General features: G+C 52.5%; 1 protein-coding gene across 1 annotated transcript in view; it reads left to right on the forward strand.

Moving 5' to 3' along the window:
* Positions 1–19,410, forward strand: part of TRPV4 (transient receptor potential cation channel subfamily V member 4) — a 50,415-nt gene that overhangs the window by 3,060 nt on the left and 27,945 nt on the right. Inside the window, exon 2 of the mRNA XM_064379871.1 lies at positions 15,816–16,434. Coding sequence (XP_064235941.1) covers positions 16,049–16,434 — 386 coding nt within the window. The 5' untranslated portion in view covers positions 15,816–16,048. The remainder of the gene's footprint in view (positions 1–15,815; positions 16,435–19,410) is intronic.

Consider the following 19,410-nt stretch of genomic DNA (forward strand, 5'->3'; position numbering starts at 1 on the left):
CCCATTTGTCTGATAGCAAACCCATCCCTTCACCTGTAAGGTGGCCCGTCCCCATTTGTCTGGACCCTCACTGGGGTGCCTGGGCTCATGGGGAGATACTCTACACTACAGAGATAGGAACCTGAATTGCCCGGGTAATCGCAGTGGCTCACGCCTGTAATCCCAACACTTTGGGAGGCCAAGGCGGGTGGATCGCTCGAGCCTAGGAGTTTGAGACCAGCCCGGACAACATGGTGAAACCCCGTCTCTAGAAAAAATACAAAATTTAGCAGAATATGGTAGCATGCAGCTGTAGTGCCAGCTACTTGAGAGGCTGAGGTGGGAGGGTCGCTTAAGCCCAGGAGTCAGAGGTTGCAGTGAGCTGCGATTGCGTCACTGCACTCCAGAGCGAGAGACCCTGTCTCAAAACAAACTAAGAACCTGAATTGCACAGACAGGCCTGGGCTTAAACCTCAGTCCCGCTGTTCCCCCAGGGGGAGCTCTGGGAAGCCACCTGGCCTTGCTGGGCCTCCATTTCCTCCTCTGTCCAAGGGACTCTCGTCCCACTAAGGGACGTGGATGGGGCTCTGAAGCCTGCTCTTCTCCCTCAGCCTGTATCGGCTCTCCTTGTCCCCACGCCCATTCCGGGGCATGGGTTCTTCCAGCTCATCCCCTGGCCACCCATAGAGAGCCCCCTTGTGCCAGGTGGGTGGGTGGAAGGTATTGAGGGCAAAGCTAGACTTGCATTTGGGGAAAGAATGATACCTTTTCAGCAGTGAAATATTTACGAGCATTGACTGAGCGCCAGGAGCCATCAGCTTTTTTTTTGCTTTCCTGATTTAACGCTTAAAAACTGGGGCTGGAGCCCAGCTGCCCAGGTTCAAATCTCAGCTTCCAATAAGTTCCCTTACTCCTTTGGCCTCAGTTTCCTCATCTGGACAATGGGGATAAGGTAATGCCTGCCTTGCTGGGAGGTTGTGGACAGTCTTCAGCACAACCTTGAGTATTTACTTTAAAACCAGCATCTATTGCTTGATATTCACTTTTTATTTTTATTTATTATTTTTAGAGACAGGGTCTCAGTCTGTCTCCCAGGCTGAAGTACAGTGGTGTGATCATAGCTCACAGCAGCCTCAAACTCCTGGGCTCAAGTGATCCTCCTGCCTCAGCCTCCCAAGTAGTTGGGTCTACAGGTGTGCATCACCACACCCAGCCAATTAAAAAAAACTTTTTTTTGCAGAGACAGGGATGTCACTATATTGCCCAAGCTGGTCTCAAATTTCTGAGCTAAAGTGATCCTCCTGCCTTGGCCTCCCAAACACTCAGATTACAGGTGTGAGACCTGATGTTCATTTTGATGTGGTAACAGCTTTCCTACTGCTGGGGATGGGCAGGCGCAGGAAGGCAGAGCCCCATTTTACAGCTGAGGAAACTGAGACTCAGAGAGGAAGCAATTTACCCAGGGATGCCCAGCTGGCTCATGGCAGAGCTGGAGCTGGAAGCCAGCTCTGAGTGACATTGGTGTCCTTGGGTTCATGAAAAGCCCAGTGGCCAACTTAGCTTCTTGTGTGGAAAGCGATGGCAGTCTCACTCACCTTGGAGCCTGCGCCACCTCAGCTCACCTCCCAGATCCGCCACTTGCTGCTCTGTGGCCTCAGGAAGTGACCTAACCTCTCTGTTCCTGGGCTTTGCTGAGGTCAGAGCTCTGCCGGCTTGAGGGGGATTTGTGTTACTCTGGTTGCTGCTTTTGTCCTGGCCTGGGCTCCTTCTGCCTCGGGTGCCCTTGGGCCCCAGGAGCTGGCACCCAGGTGGCCGGACAGAAATGAGGAAGGGGCAGGGCCTCACTTTCAATGTGACTCTGACTTCCTTCCCCACCCAGCCCCTTCCTGATCATTGGTTTCCCCTTTCTGCCCCGAGCCCTGGCCACTGCTGGTTGTGTGACCCCAAGGAGGTCACGCCACCTCTCTGAGCATGTTGCCTCATCGGCGAGGGAGGACCACACGAGACCACGCCAGGCACACAGGAAGCCTTCGCAGGTCTCCAGATGAGGTCGGGGCATTGGAAAGGCCGCAGAAGGAGGTGGGAGCTCAGGGGACAGACAGGCAGGCCATTGACCAAACGGGAAAATCCTTATTTTTCTTTGGGTAGTGAGTAACAGCTGCCCCTCCTGTCCACCCGCCCTACCCCTGCACAAAGAGCTCCTCAGTCTCACGGTGTGCCCGTTTTTCTCTGAGGGTGGAGTGGCCTGGGTTCCACCCGGTTGACTGGGAGGGCTGCCACCTCCTGGGACTGTTCCATGTGTGTGTGTGTATATGTGCATGTGTATGTGTGTATATGTGAATATGTCTATGTGTATGTCTATGTGTGTATATGTCTATGTGTGTATATGTATGTATGTATATATGTATGCGTATATGTGCATATATGTATGTCTATGTGTGTATGTGTGTGTATGTGCATGTGTACATGTCTCTGTGTGTATGTGTGTGTTTGTGTGTATATGCATGTGTGCATATGTGTGTATATGTGAGCATGTGTGGATGTGTGTATATGAATGTCCATGTGTGCATGTGTATATGTATGTATATGTGTGTGTATGTGTGTATATGTATGTCTGTGTGTATGTCTGTGTGTATATGTGTGTGTGTTTGTGTGTATATGTGTGTGTGTATGTGTGCATGTGTATGTGTGTATATGTATATGTGTGTGCGTGCATGTGTCTCTGTGTATGTATGTGTGTGTTTGTGTGTATATGCATGTAGTGTGTATGTGTGTGTGTGTTTATGGAGGGTGGGCTCCATGGGCTTTGGGCTGAGACCCCAGCAGGTGAGGGTGGGACAGGGGGCATGGGGCTGACTGACCTATGGGTGTGGTTCACTCCTGTCCTCACTCAGCACACAGGAGGGACTCAGGAATACCTGTAGGTAGAATGAAAGAATGAAGGAAGGAAGGAATGAATGACTGGGTGAGCTAGCCAGGCAGGGCATCAGAGGGAAGCACCTGCTCAGATGCAGGCTCTGGCTCTGAGACTGAGTTTGCTTGGGTGAGTGTCCTGGTCTTGTTTAGCCTCAGTTTCCTCATCTGTAAAATGGGCTCATGATAGTTGTCCTCATGAGAGGTGTTGGTCTCATAGGTCAGAAAGCCACACACAGTAGGTGCTCAGTAAGCTGTCTGTTAAAAGATGGAAGGTAAGAAGCTAATTAGTTGGGCAGAGGTTTGCTTTGGAGACCTGTCTGCCCTGGAGAGAGTAACTAAGCCTGTCTTCACTCCTTTCCTCTGTTTGTTCATCCATCCATCCATCCATTCCTCCATCCATCTACCCATCCATCCATCCCTCCATCCCTCTATCCATCCATCCATCCATCCCTTCATCCATCTATCCATCCCTCCCTCCCTCCATCCATCCATCCATCCCTTCATCCATCTATCCATCCCTCCCTCCCTCCATCCATCCATCCATCCCTTCATCCATCTATCCCTCCCTCCCTCCCTCCATCCATCCATCCATCTGTCCGTCCGTCCGTCCATCCATCCATCCCTCCATCCATCCCTCCATCTATCCATCCATCTATCCATCCATTCATCCATCCATCTATCCATCCATCCATCCCTCCATTCCTCCATCCATCCATCCATCCCTCCATCCATCCATCCATCCCTCCATTCCTCCATCCCTCCATCCATCCCTCCCTCCATCTATCCATCCATCCATCCCTCCATCCATCTATCCATTCCTCCATCCCTCCATCCATCCATCCATCCGTCCATCCATCCACCCTCCATCCATCTATCCCTCCATCCATCTATCCATCCATCCATTCATTCATCCATCCAACTATCCATCCATCCATCCATCCCTCCCTCCATCCCTCCATCCATCCATCCGTCCATCTGTCCATCCGTCCATCCATCCATCCGTCCATCCATTCATCCATCCCTCCATCCCTCCATTCATCCATCCCTCCATCCATCCATCCCTCCATCCATCCATCTATCCATCCATCCATCCCTCCCTCCCTCCATCCATCCATCTATCCATCCATCTGTCCATCTGTCCATCCGTCTGTCCGTCCATCCGTCCATCCATCCATCCCTCCATCCATCCATCCCTCCATCCATCTATCCATCCATTCATCCATCCATCTATCCATCCATCCATCCCTCCATCCATCCATCCCTCCATCCATCCATCCCTCCATCCATCTATCCATCTATCCATCCATCCATCCATCTATCCATCCATCCATCCCTCCATCCCTCCATCCATCTATCCATTCCTCCATCCATCCATCCATCCATCCACCCTCCATCCATCCATCCCTCCATCCCTCCATCCCTCCATCCCTCCATCCATCCATCCATCCATCCGTCCATCCCTCCATCCCTCCATCCATCCATCCATCCCTCCATCCCTCCATCCCTCCATCCCTCCATCCCTCCATCCCTCCAACCATCCAGGAAATACATCTTGAGCAGTTGCTATGTGCCGGGCCCTGCTCCAGGCATCTGGACCTCAGCAGTAGTGACTGGAAAGGAGTCCTCCCTCCTAGAGCTTTTGTCTGAGTCACGTCATCTCACACGCAATGCTCTAAGGCCACTTTGTGAGACTCTGATACCCACAATGACCAAGTAACCCAGCGGTGGGAACTGCGATGAGCTCCCTTTTACAGGCGAGAAAACTGAAGCTCGGAGGTCAAGTGATCCGCCTGGGGTCACAGAGTTACTAAATGGCAACGCCAAGATTCAGACTCCAAGCCTATCATCACTGTGCCATCCTGTCCTGCTGACTTCCAAGGGGCATGGCATTGAGAAGGGCAGTCCTAGGGAGGGGGCATGGTAGCCCCCAAAGGGATAAATGAACTCAAATAGATTTAAAAGCAGATGGTTGGAATTCTAGGCACATTCACTTCCTGTAGTTGTGGCCTCAGTTAAATCTCATTCTCTCTGATCCTCAGTTTGCTCATCTGTGAAATGGGGATAACAATAACACCTACCTCAAATGAGAGAGAAATGTGAAAGTGCTTAGCATATGATAGATATTGGATAAATGTCAGCCCTTACCTCCTTTCTCCGGGGACTGAGTTTATTCATCTAGGAATGGAGGCAAACATTTTTTATCTCTATAGTTATTATTTGGATTAAAACAGATAGAAGGGGCCAGATGCAGTGGCTCACGCCTATAATCCCAACACTTTGTGAGGCCAAGGTGGGTGGATCATATGAGCCCAGGAGTTCAAGACTAGCCTGGGCAGTATAGTGAGACCCCTTCTCTACAAAAGATAAATTTTAAAAGTTGGTGGTACACGCCTGTGGTCCCAGCTCTGGGGAGGCTGAGGTGGGAGGATGCAGTGAGCCATGATTGTGCCACTGCACTCCAGCCTGGGTGACGGAGCCAGACCCTGTCTCAAAACAAAAAGCAACCAAATGGGAGGTGCTGTGTGACGTGTGCCACGGAGGGTAGGCATTACTGATGGTGGGATTGCAGGCATTAGCCTCGGCCGTAATTCCAAGCAGTTTACCCCAGAGGCAGCAGTCTGCTGTTGGCACAGACTGGTGTTGAGGCGGGCTGGGGCAGAGGAAGGATCTTAAACTGCTGCCTCGGGCTCCCTTCCCCACTTCCCGCCCCATCCACCCATCCTGGGCATCTGCCTCCTTCCCCCTCCTCTGATTTGGCAAACTCGGACTTAACTCTTAGGAGTGGGGTAGAGGAATGTGCGCATGGATGAGTGTCCCGTCCCTTCTGGTCCTCAGTCTCCCAGCTGGGGGAGAGCCCTTGTCCTGACAGCCTTCCAAAGGTGACAGAAGATGGAAATGAGGTGGCAAAAGGTGAGGTCTCTGCAGTCACAAACCCTACAGAGACCTGGGAAGTGTGGGTTCCAGCGCCTGCTCAGTTCACCTCCCTAGACCTCATTGTCATCATTCCCACCCCCGCTGTAAGTGGAGGGAATCTTAGCAAGAATAGCAAAGCAGCTGCTGTTCATTGAATGCTTCGTGTTTGCCAGGCACTGCGCTGAAGGCTTGAACTATCACATTTAATCCTCACAATAGCTCTTTGGGGTAGGAGCTGTTATTTTATTTTTTAATATTTAAAAAAATAAATAAATGTATTTTTTTTTTGTAGAGATGGGATCTCACTATGTTGCCCAGGCTGGTCTTGAATTCCTGGGCTCAAGCGATCCTCCCACCTTGGCCTCCTAAAGTGTTGGGATTACAGGTGTGAGCCACTGTACCCAGCCTTGTTTTTAATTTAAAGCATGAATGTACAGTACACCAAATAATTATGGAGCAAATATGGCTCATCCCCACCCAGGTCATAGTAATCATACGCCCGCTTTACAGATAAGGAAACTGAGGCCCAAAGACAAGATGTGACTTGCACAAGACCATACGGCCAGTGAGTGGCAGATGAGTTGTAGAGCATTGATCAGGCAACGTTCGGAGGCTAAAGAATCCTCTCTGTGGCTGTGACTGTTCTTTAGGAGAGGGACTAGGCCAGAGAGAAGGCGGCCCTAAGGTTTTTTTTTTGTTTTTTTTTTGAGACGGAGTCTAGCTCTTGTCGCCCAGGCTGGAGTGCAGTGGTGCTATCCTGACTCACTGCAACCTCTGCCTCCTGGGTTCAAGTGATTCTCCTGCCTCAGCCTCCCGAGTAGCTGCAATTACAGGTGCCCACTACCACGCCTGGCTAATTTTTGTATTTTTAGTAGAGACCGGGTTTCACCATGTTGGTAAGGCTGGTCTCAAACTCCTGACCTCAACTCATCCACCCACCTCAGCCTCCCAATGTGCTGGGATTACAGGCATGAGGCACCGTGCCCGGCTGGCCTAAGGTTGTGATACCTCCCTTCTCCTGGGCTGAAGCTTAGTAGCCTGTTCTGAAGCAGGGCTGGCTGAGAGGGTGGAATCTTGGGGCTATGCTCTAATGGGAGGGAAGTGAGATAAGGAAAGAAGGACCTGGAGCCTCCTCGGGTAGTGACTTTGTATCCTTGAACCCCTACTGTGTGCCAGACCCTGTTCAAAACCCTTTACGTGGCCAGGTGTGGCTGACACCTGTAATCCTAGCACTTTGAGAGGCTGAGGTGGGTGAGTCATCTGAGGTCAGGAGTTCGAGACCAGCCTGGCTAGCATGGTAAAATCCTGTCTCTACTAAAAATACAAAAATTAGCTGGTGCAGTGGTGGTGCCTGTAATCCCAGCTACTAGGGAGACTGAGGCAGGAGAATCACGTGAACCTGGGAGATGGAGGAGGTTACAGTGACTCAAGATTGTGCCACTTGCACTCCAGCCTGGGTAAAAGAGCAAGACCCTGTCTCCAAAAAAAAAAAAAAAAAAAAAAAAAACACCCTTTATGTGTGCTTAATCCCCCTGGCATTCCCATATTGCAACAAGGAAACTGAGATTCTGGGAGGGAAGTGACTTGCCTGAGATCACTCAGCCTGGAAGGGTCATTTACATGTAGTTCACATATCACAACTCAGTCTTTTAAAACGTACAGTTCAGTGGTTTCTTAGTGTATTCGGAGTTGTACACACGTCAGCACCATCTCATCCCAGAACATTTTCATCACCCCCAAAAAGGACCCTGTACCCATCAGCAGTCACCACTCCCCCCTCCCAGCCCCTGGCAACAGCTAATCTGCTTCCTGTGTCTATGGATTTGCCTGCTCTGGGCATTTCATATAAATGGAATTCTGCAATATGTGGCCTTTTGTGTCTGCAAGGTGCATACTCTTAACCATTAAGCCACACCACCTCTTGGTGGCTCCTATCCCGGGGCCGGGACCCTTGGAAATGACTTGGTCCCTGTGAAAGCTCAGAGGAGCATCTGCGTGTCCTGTCAGCTGGCCTCCCTCCAGCCAAGGGCTTGCAGAATGACGGAAGGACTGCCACGGCCACGCTGGCCTTGCCCTCCGTGGGGCCCGGTGAGTCACCCCAGACCTGCCCTGCCTGGGTGGTGTGAGTGTAAGGGGGACACCCTCCCGCATGGGGTGGGGGCCCAGCAGGACACTGGGGCTCTGTCTGTCCTGGACAGGCGGCCACTGTGCAGCAAACAGGAAGCGGGCTGGGCCGAGACCTGCTAGGTAAATACAGGCTGGCCAGGGAAGGTGCTGGGCATGGCGCAATGCCTCCCCGCCGCTGCTGCCTGCCAAGGGCCGGGGAGCCGTGGGTAACCTGGCAGGCAGTAGCTTCTGCCTGACCAAGGAGCTGAGCTCCCAGCCGGCTGCTCCCAGTGGCCGACACTTCGAGATGGCTGCCAGAATCTACCTCCAAGGCTCTGGGTCCAGCTGCTCGGCCTTCTCTAGGACTCATTGCCTTTCTTGGTCCCTTTGTTTATCTGTTCCCCTAATGATACTAATAAATAGTACACTGATACTGATGATTCCAACAGCAGCCACTCTTGACTGAGGGCATGCTCTGTACCAGGCCCTGGGCTCAGTGTTTTGAAAGCTTTATCTCATTTAACCCTCATGACAGTCCCCTTGGAGTAGGTGCTACGAGCATTACAGGCGAGGAAACCAAGGCCTGGGAAGGCCAGGTGACTTGCCCAGAGCTGGTGAACTGGCAGTTCACTAGGGACTGCGATCCGCCCCCCCCACCCCATTCTTTCTCTGGCTCCTCCCTCCCAGAGTTCTCTTGTCTTTGTAGAGTGTCGGTCAAAGGCGCAGGTCCTGGGGATGGATGGATTCTAATCCTGCTTCCCACTTTCTGGAGCAAGGCAATGCCAGACAAGTGACTTCGCCTCTCTGAGCCTCAGTTTTCTTAACCTGGAAGGTGGGGAGGGGTGGACAGGTCTGGGACTTTCCTCTAGTACCAGCAAAGCTCAGAGTCCTTGTCTTCCTAGTACCTTCCTACCCACATGTCCCCTGCAAGACTGATCTGGAATGGCAGGCACTCACAGTTGCGTTTATTCGAGGGTACTGTAGGAAGTGGGGGCTCCCAAATTGGCCAAGGAGCCCCAGGATAGAGGGAGGAGGAAGCACACTGGGTCTGTCTGGGAGCCTGAGCTCCTTTCCCGGGGGCTGCTTCTACCCATGGATTCCTCCCCCACCCACCTCCCGCTGCTCACAGGCTCACCCTTCTCTCCCTCCTTTCCTTCTCCCTGTGCCTCAGGCCACACCATTCCTCTGCTTACCCTGCACTTCGCCCCAATACCTTTGTCCTTGACACCTCCTCTGCCCTTTATCCTCCTCCTCCTCCTTCTCCTCGAAGCCTCTCCCCGTCCCCATCAGGATTCCTGCTGCCCCTGCTTCGTAACTCTGCCTGGAACTTCACAGGTCCCTGGTCTTACCGATTAAAAAAACTAATATTCATTGACACCTCATTTTGCTTTAGCACCTTGCTGAATGCTGGGGACACAGGGGACACGAAATAGTCCCTACCACATGGAACTAAAACTCTGGAGGCGAAGAGAGAAGATGAATCAAAGAATAATATAGAGGTCAGGTGTGGTGGCTCATGCCTGTAATCCCAGCACTTTGGGAGGCCGAGGCGGGTGGATCACCTGAGGTCAGGAGTTTGAAACCAGCCTGGCTAACACGACAAAACCCCGTCTCTACTCAAAATACAAAAAATTAGCCAGGTGTGGTGGTGCATGCCTGTAATCCCAGCTACTCGGGAGGCTGAGGCATGAGAATTGCTTGAACCTGGGAGGTAGCGGTTGCAGTGAGTTGAGATCATGCCACTGCACTCCAACCTGGGTGACAGAGCAAGACTCTGTCTCAAAAAAAAAAAAATACACATATAGAAAAGTTTAATCGTGGGAAGTGCTATAAAGGAAGGCACATGTTACTTTAAGAGTGGAAACAGGAGGGCTTCTCAGAGGAAGTGCCTTTTAAGACGAGGCCTCAGGTGTAAGTGGGAGCCAGCCAGTGAAGGGAAGGGCACTCCAGGCAGAGGGAACAGCCTGTGCAAAGGCCTGAAGGCGGGGAGAGCCGTCTGCCTTCCTCCTGGACTGTGAGTTCTCTGAGGTTCCACACTTTTATGTCTCCCCTGTGCCCTGCAAACAGGTGCCACTCCACTGATGCCTAGTGGAATGAATTGATTCCAGAAGGGAGGGAACCGGCTGCCTGGAATCCTCTCCCCTGGCGCGGAGCAGCCTTGCACGCCCAAACTTGCCCCCAGATTTAAGCAGCTTTCCTTGGTCACGTAATCAGGAGGATGGGATTTGACAAATGTGTGCCAGCGTTTCCATGAGATCAGGCAAAGCCGTGGGTAACCCCGAGGATGGGCCCCTTTTTCTACCCTCCACAAGTTGGGGCAGGGGGACGGAGCCAAAGACCTCTGCCACCGCTGAGTCGGGATTCTCAGAGAGAAGGTGCCTGCTGTGCAATCTGCTGTTTAGTGAGGCTTTCTTTGTGCCAGGCACTTGGCTTGACGGATATCCCTCTCACAAGGACCCTGTTAAGATCCCTTAATAGGGCAGCTGAGGAAAGTGAAGATCAGAGAGGTTGAGTAACTTGCTCAAGCTCACCCAACGAATGAGCTGTGGACCTGGGATCTGAACCCCTGGTCTGTCTGACGTCAAAATGCTCAGGGGGCCATGGGAACAGAAAGCCAGGTTCCCGGAAAGCCTGGGGTCTCTGTCCAGGGCAGAAAGGAAGGCTTGGGGACCCTGGCTCAGCCCTGTATCTTGTCACCCTACTCAGGACCCCTGCACCCCTTAACTTGCCCACGCCGGAGCCCTTCTGGTCTATGCAGTTCTAACACTACCGGGCACGACTCTGCTGCTTGGCTTTTCCAGTTGTTTCCCCACCAGAAGGTCAGCCCCCAAAGGGATTTTTATCTGTTTTGTTCACATCTGTGTCTCTAGTACCTAGCACAGTGTCTGGCACATAGTAGGTGGTCAGTAATTGTGTGGAATAAGTAAATAGTTATCTGGTTTCTACTTCTGCCCCTTGGGTCCTTTCCAGAGGAAGATGCAAATTCTACCTCTGTCCATCCTAACACAACTGCCATCTCTGTGTGGACTACCCTTTGGCAAACATATTCTAAAGAAGGGTTTGACTATAAACCTTCTTTTGAATATATAGGATTTAAAACCAACATATTCAAAAACCGCTACTTTGGCTGGGCGCAGTGGCTCATGCCTATAATCTCAGCACTTTGGGAGGCCGAGGCGGGTGGATCATTTGAGGTCAGGAGTTCAAGATCAGCCTGGCCAACATGTGAAACCCCGTCTCTACTGAAAATATACAAATTAGGCGAGCGGTAGTGGCGTGTTCCTATAATCCCAGCTACTTGGGAGGCTGAGGCAGGAGAATCGCTTGAGCCTAAGAGGTGGAGGTTGCAGTGAGCTGAGATCGCACCACTGCACTCCAGTCTGGGTGACAGAGTGTGACTCTGTCTCAACAAACAACAAACAAACAAACAACCGCTGCTTTGAATGAACGCTGTTGTGAAGATGTCGGTATGTGGGGACGTTCACGGTTGTGCGGGAACGTTCTTGGGCGCCTCCCTGATGCATCCACTGGGGAGGGGCTCCTGGTAGGAGGCGTTGTGAGCCCGTGCGGGCACGAAGGGCCCACCATTCCTGCTCACAGTGGGTGCACACATGCACACGCGCATGGAGGAAGGTGGGAAGAAATGTGCATGAATGTCACACGCAGAGGAGGCGCACGCGGACCCACACCCAGGCTCTCAGCCTCTCTCCCTGCCTGCACCCCCACTTCCCTCCCTCCTAAAGCTGGCATGAGTTTGGAATGTGTAATAACAGCCTTCGGGGCAAATTAGAACAGGGAGTAAACTCTTTCTCTGACCACAGAGAGCAGGGCAGTGTTTGGGGAGGAAATTGCCACAGAGCGGCAGAGCGGGTTGTGTGTGTGTGTGTGTGTGTGTGTGTGTGTACACGTGCCTGTGTGAATGTGTATGTGTGAGCTGGTGTGTACACACTTCTGGGTGGTGTGATGTGGAAGGATCCCAGGCTAGGAGTCTAGAGGTTTTCTTCAAAGCCATTTGCTCCCTGACTGGCCTTTTGGAGCCTCCATTTCCTGAGCTGCGAAGTGGGAGCAATAGCGCAGCTTTGTCCAGGTTCTTCGCGGGATTAAATGAGAGAGGGGCTTGGTAGATTTTAACGTGGGCTCTAAAATGCCAGGCTGTAGCTCCGGAATGTGTATGCATGTGTGTTTTGGGGAGGAGGAGGAAGGAGGAGAGGAAAATCAGAAGCATATCACAGTGGTGATGATGATGATTAAATATGACAAGAACCAACATTTATCAAATATTTCCTAGATGCCCAAGAAACACTTGACCTGCCTTATCTCCCAGAAGCCCTACAAGGGAGTTCTATTATTGCAATCCACATTTTACAGGTAGAGAAACTGAGGCTCAGAGAGATGAGAATGGGCAGGCAGCAGTCATCCCTACCTCCTGGGATGGTTGTGAAGCTTGAAGGAGACATTGTAAAGGCTCAGCTGGTACCCTGGTACTCCATCATTAACCTGCTGTGTGACTTCAGGCAAGTCGCTTAGCCTCTCTGAGCCTCAGTTTTCTCATCTGTAGAATGGGAATGATCGCAGTACCTACCTCCAGGGCAGGCTTTCTCAACCTCAGTGCTGTTGACCTTGTGGGCTGGGCCATTCTTTGTGGTGTGGGCTGTCTTTTGCTTTGGAGGCTATTTAGTGGATAGCCTCTGGCATGGTGGATCCCAGCGAAGGCTCCTGTGCAGGGCCTGGCGAGGTGGCTGAGCTCCCTGATGGGGAGGCCTTCCCTTTCTCCTCCCTGATCAATCTGTTTGAGGGTGAGTATGGCTCCCTTTTGCCCTCACCTGGCACCCAGGACATCCCCAGTCCACGGAGGGGTTCAGCCTGGCCTCTGCAGCCGACTGCCCGCATTTCAGTCCTCGCTCTGTCACCAACCTGCTGTGTGACCTCAGCAAGTCGCTTAGCCTCTCTGAGCCTGTTTCCTCATCTGTAGAATGGGAACGATCGCAGTATCTACCTCCAGGGCAGACTTTGCCATTGTGGCCGGGTCATTCTTTGTGGCGCGGGGCTGCCTTCGCTTTGGAGGGTGTTTAGTGCCATCCCTGGCCTTGACCCGCCAGATGCCAGTAGTGCCCCTCTCCTGTACAGTTGTTACCACAAATTATGTCATCAGATATGGCCAAATGTCCCTGTGGGAAGAGCAGAACTGTCGCTGGTTGAGAACCACTGGTCTGGAGTCATGGTGGGGGCTGGATGAGGCCCCATGCTGGGCACAGCATGAGCTGTGTCACCAGGTGAGGATGGTGATTTAGTTCATAGTGATTATTTCATCCGAATTAGAATGCTAATCATGATCGCCAAGGCCTTGACTTGCCCAAGGCCACACCACAGCCAGTCAGGTTGAGGATTGCTGGGAGGGGATTTGAACCCAGGACTGGCTGGCACCAGAGTCCCCATTTTGGAGTCCCCAGGAACCCAGGGTGCTGTCCAGGCATTGGGGGGGGCTTTCCTCCTTAAGAGAGGGGTGTGGGCATGGTGGGGGCTGGAGGGACCTTCTTGGCTCCCTTCTCTGGCCTCGGGAGCTCCCTGGGGTGGGGTTCTATTAGCCCTTGGGGTGCCTTGGTGAGGGGTGCAGTGGATAGAAGGGTATTGACAACAGAGGATGCGCCTGATGCTGCCTTCTCCCCCGACCTCAGGACTGGGCCCCCAGTGAGGTGGACAGGGCCGTGCCCAGGAGAGTCTAATCCACCTCCCGCCAATGCCTGTGTCCCTGCAGATGCCCCTCCTGCCTCAGCATCCCCCCAGCCCCCATTCCTGCAGAGCAAAACCCAAACACATGCGGCAGCCATGAGGTACTGGGGGTCCAGGTCTCCCTCTCCCACCTGGCAGGTCGAAAGGACCTCATGTCTCCAGAGGTCCTACTAGGTGCTGGCACTGAGTAGGTGCCTCACGTGCTGGAGGACCCTAGGAGGAGGCTAGTTACCCCGGTCTTACTAATTATCCCATTCTACAGGTGGGAAAACCAAGGCACAGAGAGAGGAAGTGATTTGCCCATGGTCAAACAGCTAATGACGGCCAAGACAGGAACTGGATCTATCTGATTTCAGAACCTGGCCTCCTAACTTCTCTTTTCTCCTTTAGCTATAATAACTGAAACCCCCACTCTATTTATTCATTTTTAGATGGAGTCTTGCTCTGTTGCCCAGGCTGGAGTGCAGTGAAGTGATCTCGGCTCACTGCAACCTCTGCTTCCCGGGTTCAAGCCATTCTCCTTCCTCAGCCTCCTGAGTAGCTGGGACTACAGGTGCATGCCACCACTCCTGACTAATTTTTCTATTTTTAGTAGAGACGGGGTTTCGCCATGTTGGCCAGGCTGGTCTCAAACTCCTGACCTCAAGTGGTTCTCCCGCCTCAGCCCCCAAAAGTGCTGGAGTTACAGGTGTGAGACACTGTGCTCGGCCAAAACCCCACTTTAATCCCAGGAGCAGCACTGGATATACCTGGCCTCACTTCCCACTGCCTGCAACCTTATGAAGAAGGTACTGTAATTGTACCCATTTGGCAGAGGAGGAAACTGAGACTTGGGGAGCTCAAGTGACTTGCCTACATGTAAATAGCAGAGCTGGGATTAGAACCCAGGCCTCAATGACTCCAAAGGCCAGGCTCTCCCTCCCTGTTGGTGTCCAGAGGGGAGCCCACCCCTGGAGGGAGCTCTGACCCTCTGTGTCCTGCTGTGCCCACTAAGGGAGGCCTCTTGCTGTGTCCCCACCTCTCTGGTCCAAGCCTTCCCTCCTGGAAGTCACAGAACAAACAAGCTGGAAACTGGTTTATTTGTTTTTCTACGTGTGTCTTGGGTGGGAAGGGTGAAATGTACAAGAGAGGCCTTTTCAGACATGCCCCTGCCTCCCACGTGGGGTGGTGAGAGTTCCAGGAAACTCACCCTCGGTGCTCAGCCCTGCCCGGCCGGCACCATGCTACAGAGAACAGGCGACTGACAGCCAACCAGTGGGGTCTTACCCCTCCCTTGCCCTGGCTCCTGGCTAAGCACTGGACCTGGGAGCCAGAGAGACCTGATTCAAGTCCAGCCCTTCTCCCTGCAAGCTGTTTCACTACCGCCTTTGAAACCTGCTTCCTCATCTGATAAATGGGAACAAATGACATCTTTGTCATAAAGTTGTTCGTTTGTGTGAGGACTTGGGGATGAACAAGACAGATACATTTCCTGCCTCCTGACGCCCACAGCCTGGGAGCGGACTGTCCCGTGAACAGCTGGGATAAAGCTTCCGAGGAGATGAGCGTGGAGCGTGGGAGCGAGTATGTGTCGGGCAGGGAGGGCTTTCCAGAGGAGCCCAGTTGAGCTGGTACACCAGTGGGGAAGGAGTTAACCAGGCAAAGGTGGGGGAGGGATCAGCGCTTTGTGCTGGGGAGCAGAGTTTGTGCACTGGGGAAGTCAACTGAAGTTCTGGAGCCTCAGCTTCCTGTTCTGTAAAATGGGGATCATCATGATGGTGTGTGATGAGGAAGCAGGGCTGCCGGCCCACACGGCAAGCCCACGTGGATTTTCTGAGCCCCTTCTGTGCCTGAAGCCCATGGTTAATGGTTCTACTTTAGCAGGTGCTTATCACATGCCAGGCGCTGCACCGCACTGGCCACCGGCCAGCATGTTCTGCCCACCAGGCTTGGATATCCCCATCTTACAGGTCAGGAAACTGAGGCCATAAAACGTTGACTTGCTCCATGTCATGGAATGACTGAGTGTGGAGCCTGGATTTGAACTTGGCTCGGTGGGGCTCTGAAGCTGGCTTTCTTGGTCATCAATAGGGTCTGGGATCCAGGTATGGGGTCCCAGCGTGACCCTGCCCTCCACCCTCTTTCAGCCAATGCCCAGGGTAGTTGGACCTGGGGCCAATTTGTGTTTCCAGGTTCCTGAAAGAGGCTCCTGTTGCAGTTCCCGCCTGAGGCTGGCGGCCAACCACATCTGGGAGTGGCCTCCCTGCGCCCCTGTCATTACAACGGTGGCTTTGAAGCAGCTGGCAGCACTGCGCTTGTCCACGTGGGAGGGGGCTTCCTGGAGCCCCTGCTACTGGCCGGGTTCTGCCTGATTTCCTTTTCATTCCCTTGCAGACTGAGCAGTGAAGACGGGCCTGGGGCCGGCATGGCGGATCCCAGCGAAGGTCCCCGAGCAGGGCCCGGGGAGGTGGCTGAGCTCCCCGGGGATGAGAGTGGCACCCAAGGCGGGGAGGCTTTCCCCCTCTCCTCCCTGGCCAATCTGTTTGAGGGGGAGGATGGCTCCCCTTCGCCCTCACCGGCTGATGCCAGTCGCCCTGCTGGCCCGGGCGATGGGCGACCAAATCTGCGCATGAAGTTCCAGGGCGCCTTCCGCAAGGGGGTGCCCAACCCCATTGACCTGCTGGAGTCCACCCTATATGAGTCCTCGGTGGTGCCTGGGCCCAAGAAAGCACCCATGGACTCACTCTTTGACTACGGCACCTATCGTCACCACCCCAGTGACAACAAGAGGTGGAGGAAGAAGATCATAGAGTGAGTATTGCTGGCTTCCTGGCCAGTGGTCTTCTCTGTATCCATTCACCCATTCATCATCCATCCCTCTATTATCCACCCATCTATCCATCCATCCATCCATCCATCCATCCATTCATCCATCCATCCATTCATCCATCTGTCCATCCATCCATTCATCTCTCCATCCATGTGTCATCCATCTATCTATCCATCCGTCATCTATCATCCATCCATCTGTCATCTATCCATCCACCCATCATCATCATCCATCTATTCATTTATCCATCAGCCTTCCATCTGTCCATCTATTCATCTATCCATCATTATTTCATATGTCTATCCATCTACCCATCTATCCATCATCCATCCATCCATCTATTTATCCATTATCCACTCCTCTACCCATTTACCCCTCTGTCCACCCTTCCACAGGACATTTGTCTGTTCATCCATTCACCCATCCACCCACTCATTTATATAACTATTTATTCATCTATCTGTTCATTCATTCATCTGATTTTTTTTTTTTTTTTGAGATGGAGTCTCACTCTGTCGCCCAGGCTGGAGTGCAGTGGCGTGATCTCGGCTCACTGCAACCTCCGGCTCCAGGTTTCAGTGATTCTCCTGTCTCAGCCTCCTGAGTAGCTGGGATTACAGGTGCCCACCCCCAAACCTGGCTCATTTTTGTATTTTTAGTAGAGACGGGGTTTCACCATGTTGGTCAGGTTGGTCTTGAACTCCTGACCAACCTGAGTTCAAGTGGATCAAGTGATCCACCCACCTTGGCCTCCCAAAGTGCTGGGATTATAGGTGTGAGCCACCACACCCGGCCATTCATCTGATTTTTTATTCACCCACATATTCACCTAATCATCTGTCCCCCATTCATCTGCTTGTCTGTCCATCTCTTCACCTACACATCCAGCCTTCCATTGTTTATTATCTTCTTATTTATGCATCTATTTACCCATCCATCCATCCATTCATTTATCCGTCTATCATCTACTCATTCATTCATCCAGATACCCATCTTTTCACTCTTTTGTCCATCTGTCCAATCCATCCATCCATCCATCATCCACTTATTAAAATGTCTGTCTACCATCCATTCATCTGTCCAGCCGGCCACCCACATACCAGCCTTCCATTCCTCTACATTTACGCATGTGTATGTCATTCTGCCCTCATCTGCCCATTGTTTCTATTCACCTAGACATTCAGCTATCCAACCATTCATTCATTCATTCATCCATTCATTACCTTTCTAATGCTCGATTGCTAACCCACCTGCCTGCCTTCTTTCCTTCCTCTCCTTCTCTCTTCTAACCACCCATTCATTCACCCACCTCTGTCCATCCCTTTGTTTGCTTAGTCACTGACTCATTGATTCATTTGCTTATCTTTTCTTCCATTTTTGCATCTATTCATCCATCCTTCTACCTACCTTTTCCCTGCACACATGCAGCTGCCCCTTCTGGGTCTTCCTCAAGGATCACCTCCATTCCTGACCATCCAGTGGCTTTCCTGAGGCTTGAAGAGAACTGGCAACCCCAAGGCATCCCCCTTTCTCCCATAACCATAGCCTTATGACAGAAAAGACAGAGTGGAGAGAAGCCCTGGATGGGGTGACAGCATGTGGCCCCCACGATGCATTCCAGGCCAGGCCTAGCTGGGGCCGGGAGCCTCCAGCCCCCTTCCACCAGCTTGTCTGGTCCCTGTCCTTCCCCCAGCGGGTTCTGCTCTGAGTCTTACAGCCCAGACTCTAGACTCACATGCGTTTGCCTGGCATCTGCACGTGGTTCATGTGACATTCTGCAAACTCGAGCGCCCAGGGTTCTGTTTCCAGCATGACCCTGTCATCTGTCACCGGCAGAGTCCCTGCTTTGTGAGCTTGAGCCCTCCCTCCTGGTCTTTTAGAAAGTCCAGGGGCTTCTACAAGCTTTTGGCAGTTTTCGGGAGGGAGCAGGGCTTACAGTCTGCTAGCTAGCTCCTCCTGAGCCTCAGCAGGCCCTGCTGAGCCGTATCCTTTCTAGGTCCCAGCTCTGCTGTCCCTGATGTGCCCTGAAGTGACCCTTCCCTCAACTGCTCCCTGAGATCCCCTCTCGGTGACCTCTGTGTGTGTCCTGGAGGACGGCTCTGAGGTCTGCAGATGCCCTGGACATGCCTGGTCCTCCTCTCTCTCCGCTGCTGGCCGCGGATTCATTGATCTCTTGCATGGAGCCCATTCACCTTCGCAGCGCTTGCTTGGTCAAGAGCCGCCCCCTTTATTTATTCAGAGTCACCGATTCTTTTAGTGGATGTTTCTTTTTTTTTTTCTTTTTTGAGACGGAGTCTCACTCTGTCATTCAGGCTGGAGTGCAGTGGTGCGATCTTGGCCCACCATAACCTCTGCCTCCCAGGTTCAAGCGATTCTCCTGCCTTAGCCTCCTGAGTAGCTGTAAATACAGGTGTGCACCACCACAACCAGCTAATTTTTGTGTTTTTAGTAGAGACGGGGTTTTACCATGTTGGCCAGGCTAGTTGGAACTACTGACTTCAAGTGATCTGCCGACCTCGGCCTCCCGGAGTGCTGGGATTACAGGCGTGAGCCACTGCATCCGGCCGGTGGATGTTTCTTGAGTGCGCACTCTCTGTCAGTCAGTGGGGTTGGCCCTGAGGCTCCAGGGTGAGCCAGAGCAGATCTGCCTCTACTCAGGCGACACTTTCCGTTTAGAGGATGAGACAGGGAAGAAGCAAGTAGCTGAGCACATGGATGTATCATTTGAGTTGGGGAAGGTGCTGAAGTTAGAGAGTGGGAGGATACAGGAAAGGTAATCCAGGAGGGCTTCTTGGAGGAGTTGGCACTTAAGCCGAAAGCCAAGGGTTGCGAAGGGGCAGGTACAGAGAGGGAGGGAAGGGTGTTCTAGGTGGAGAGAAATGTGAGTGCAAGGGCCTAAGGCTGGAGAGGCTCTGTAGATGTGTCCACGGAACAAGGCCTCACAGTTGTGTGTGCGC

The sequence above is a fragment of the Aotus nancymaae genome, unplaced genomic scaffold, assembly GCF_030222135.1.
Source record: "Aotus nancymaae isolate 86718 unplaced genomic scaffold, 86718_ANA_hifiasm-v0.15.2.pri h1tg000021l, whole genome shotgun sequence".
Taxonomy (NCBI): Eukaryota; Metazoa; Chordata; class Mammalia; order Primates; family Aotidae; genus Aotus; species Aotus nancymaae.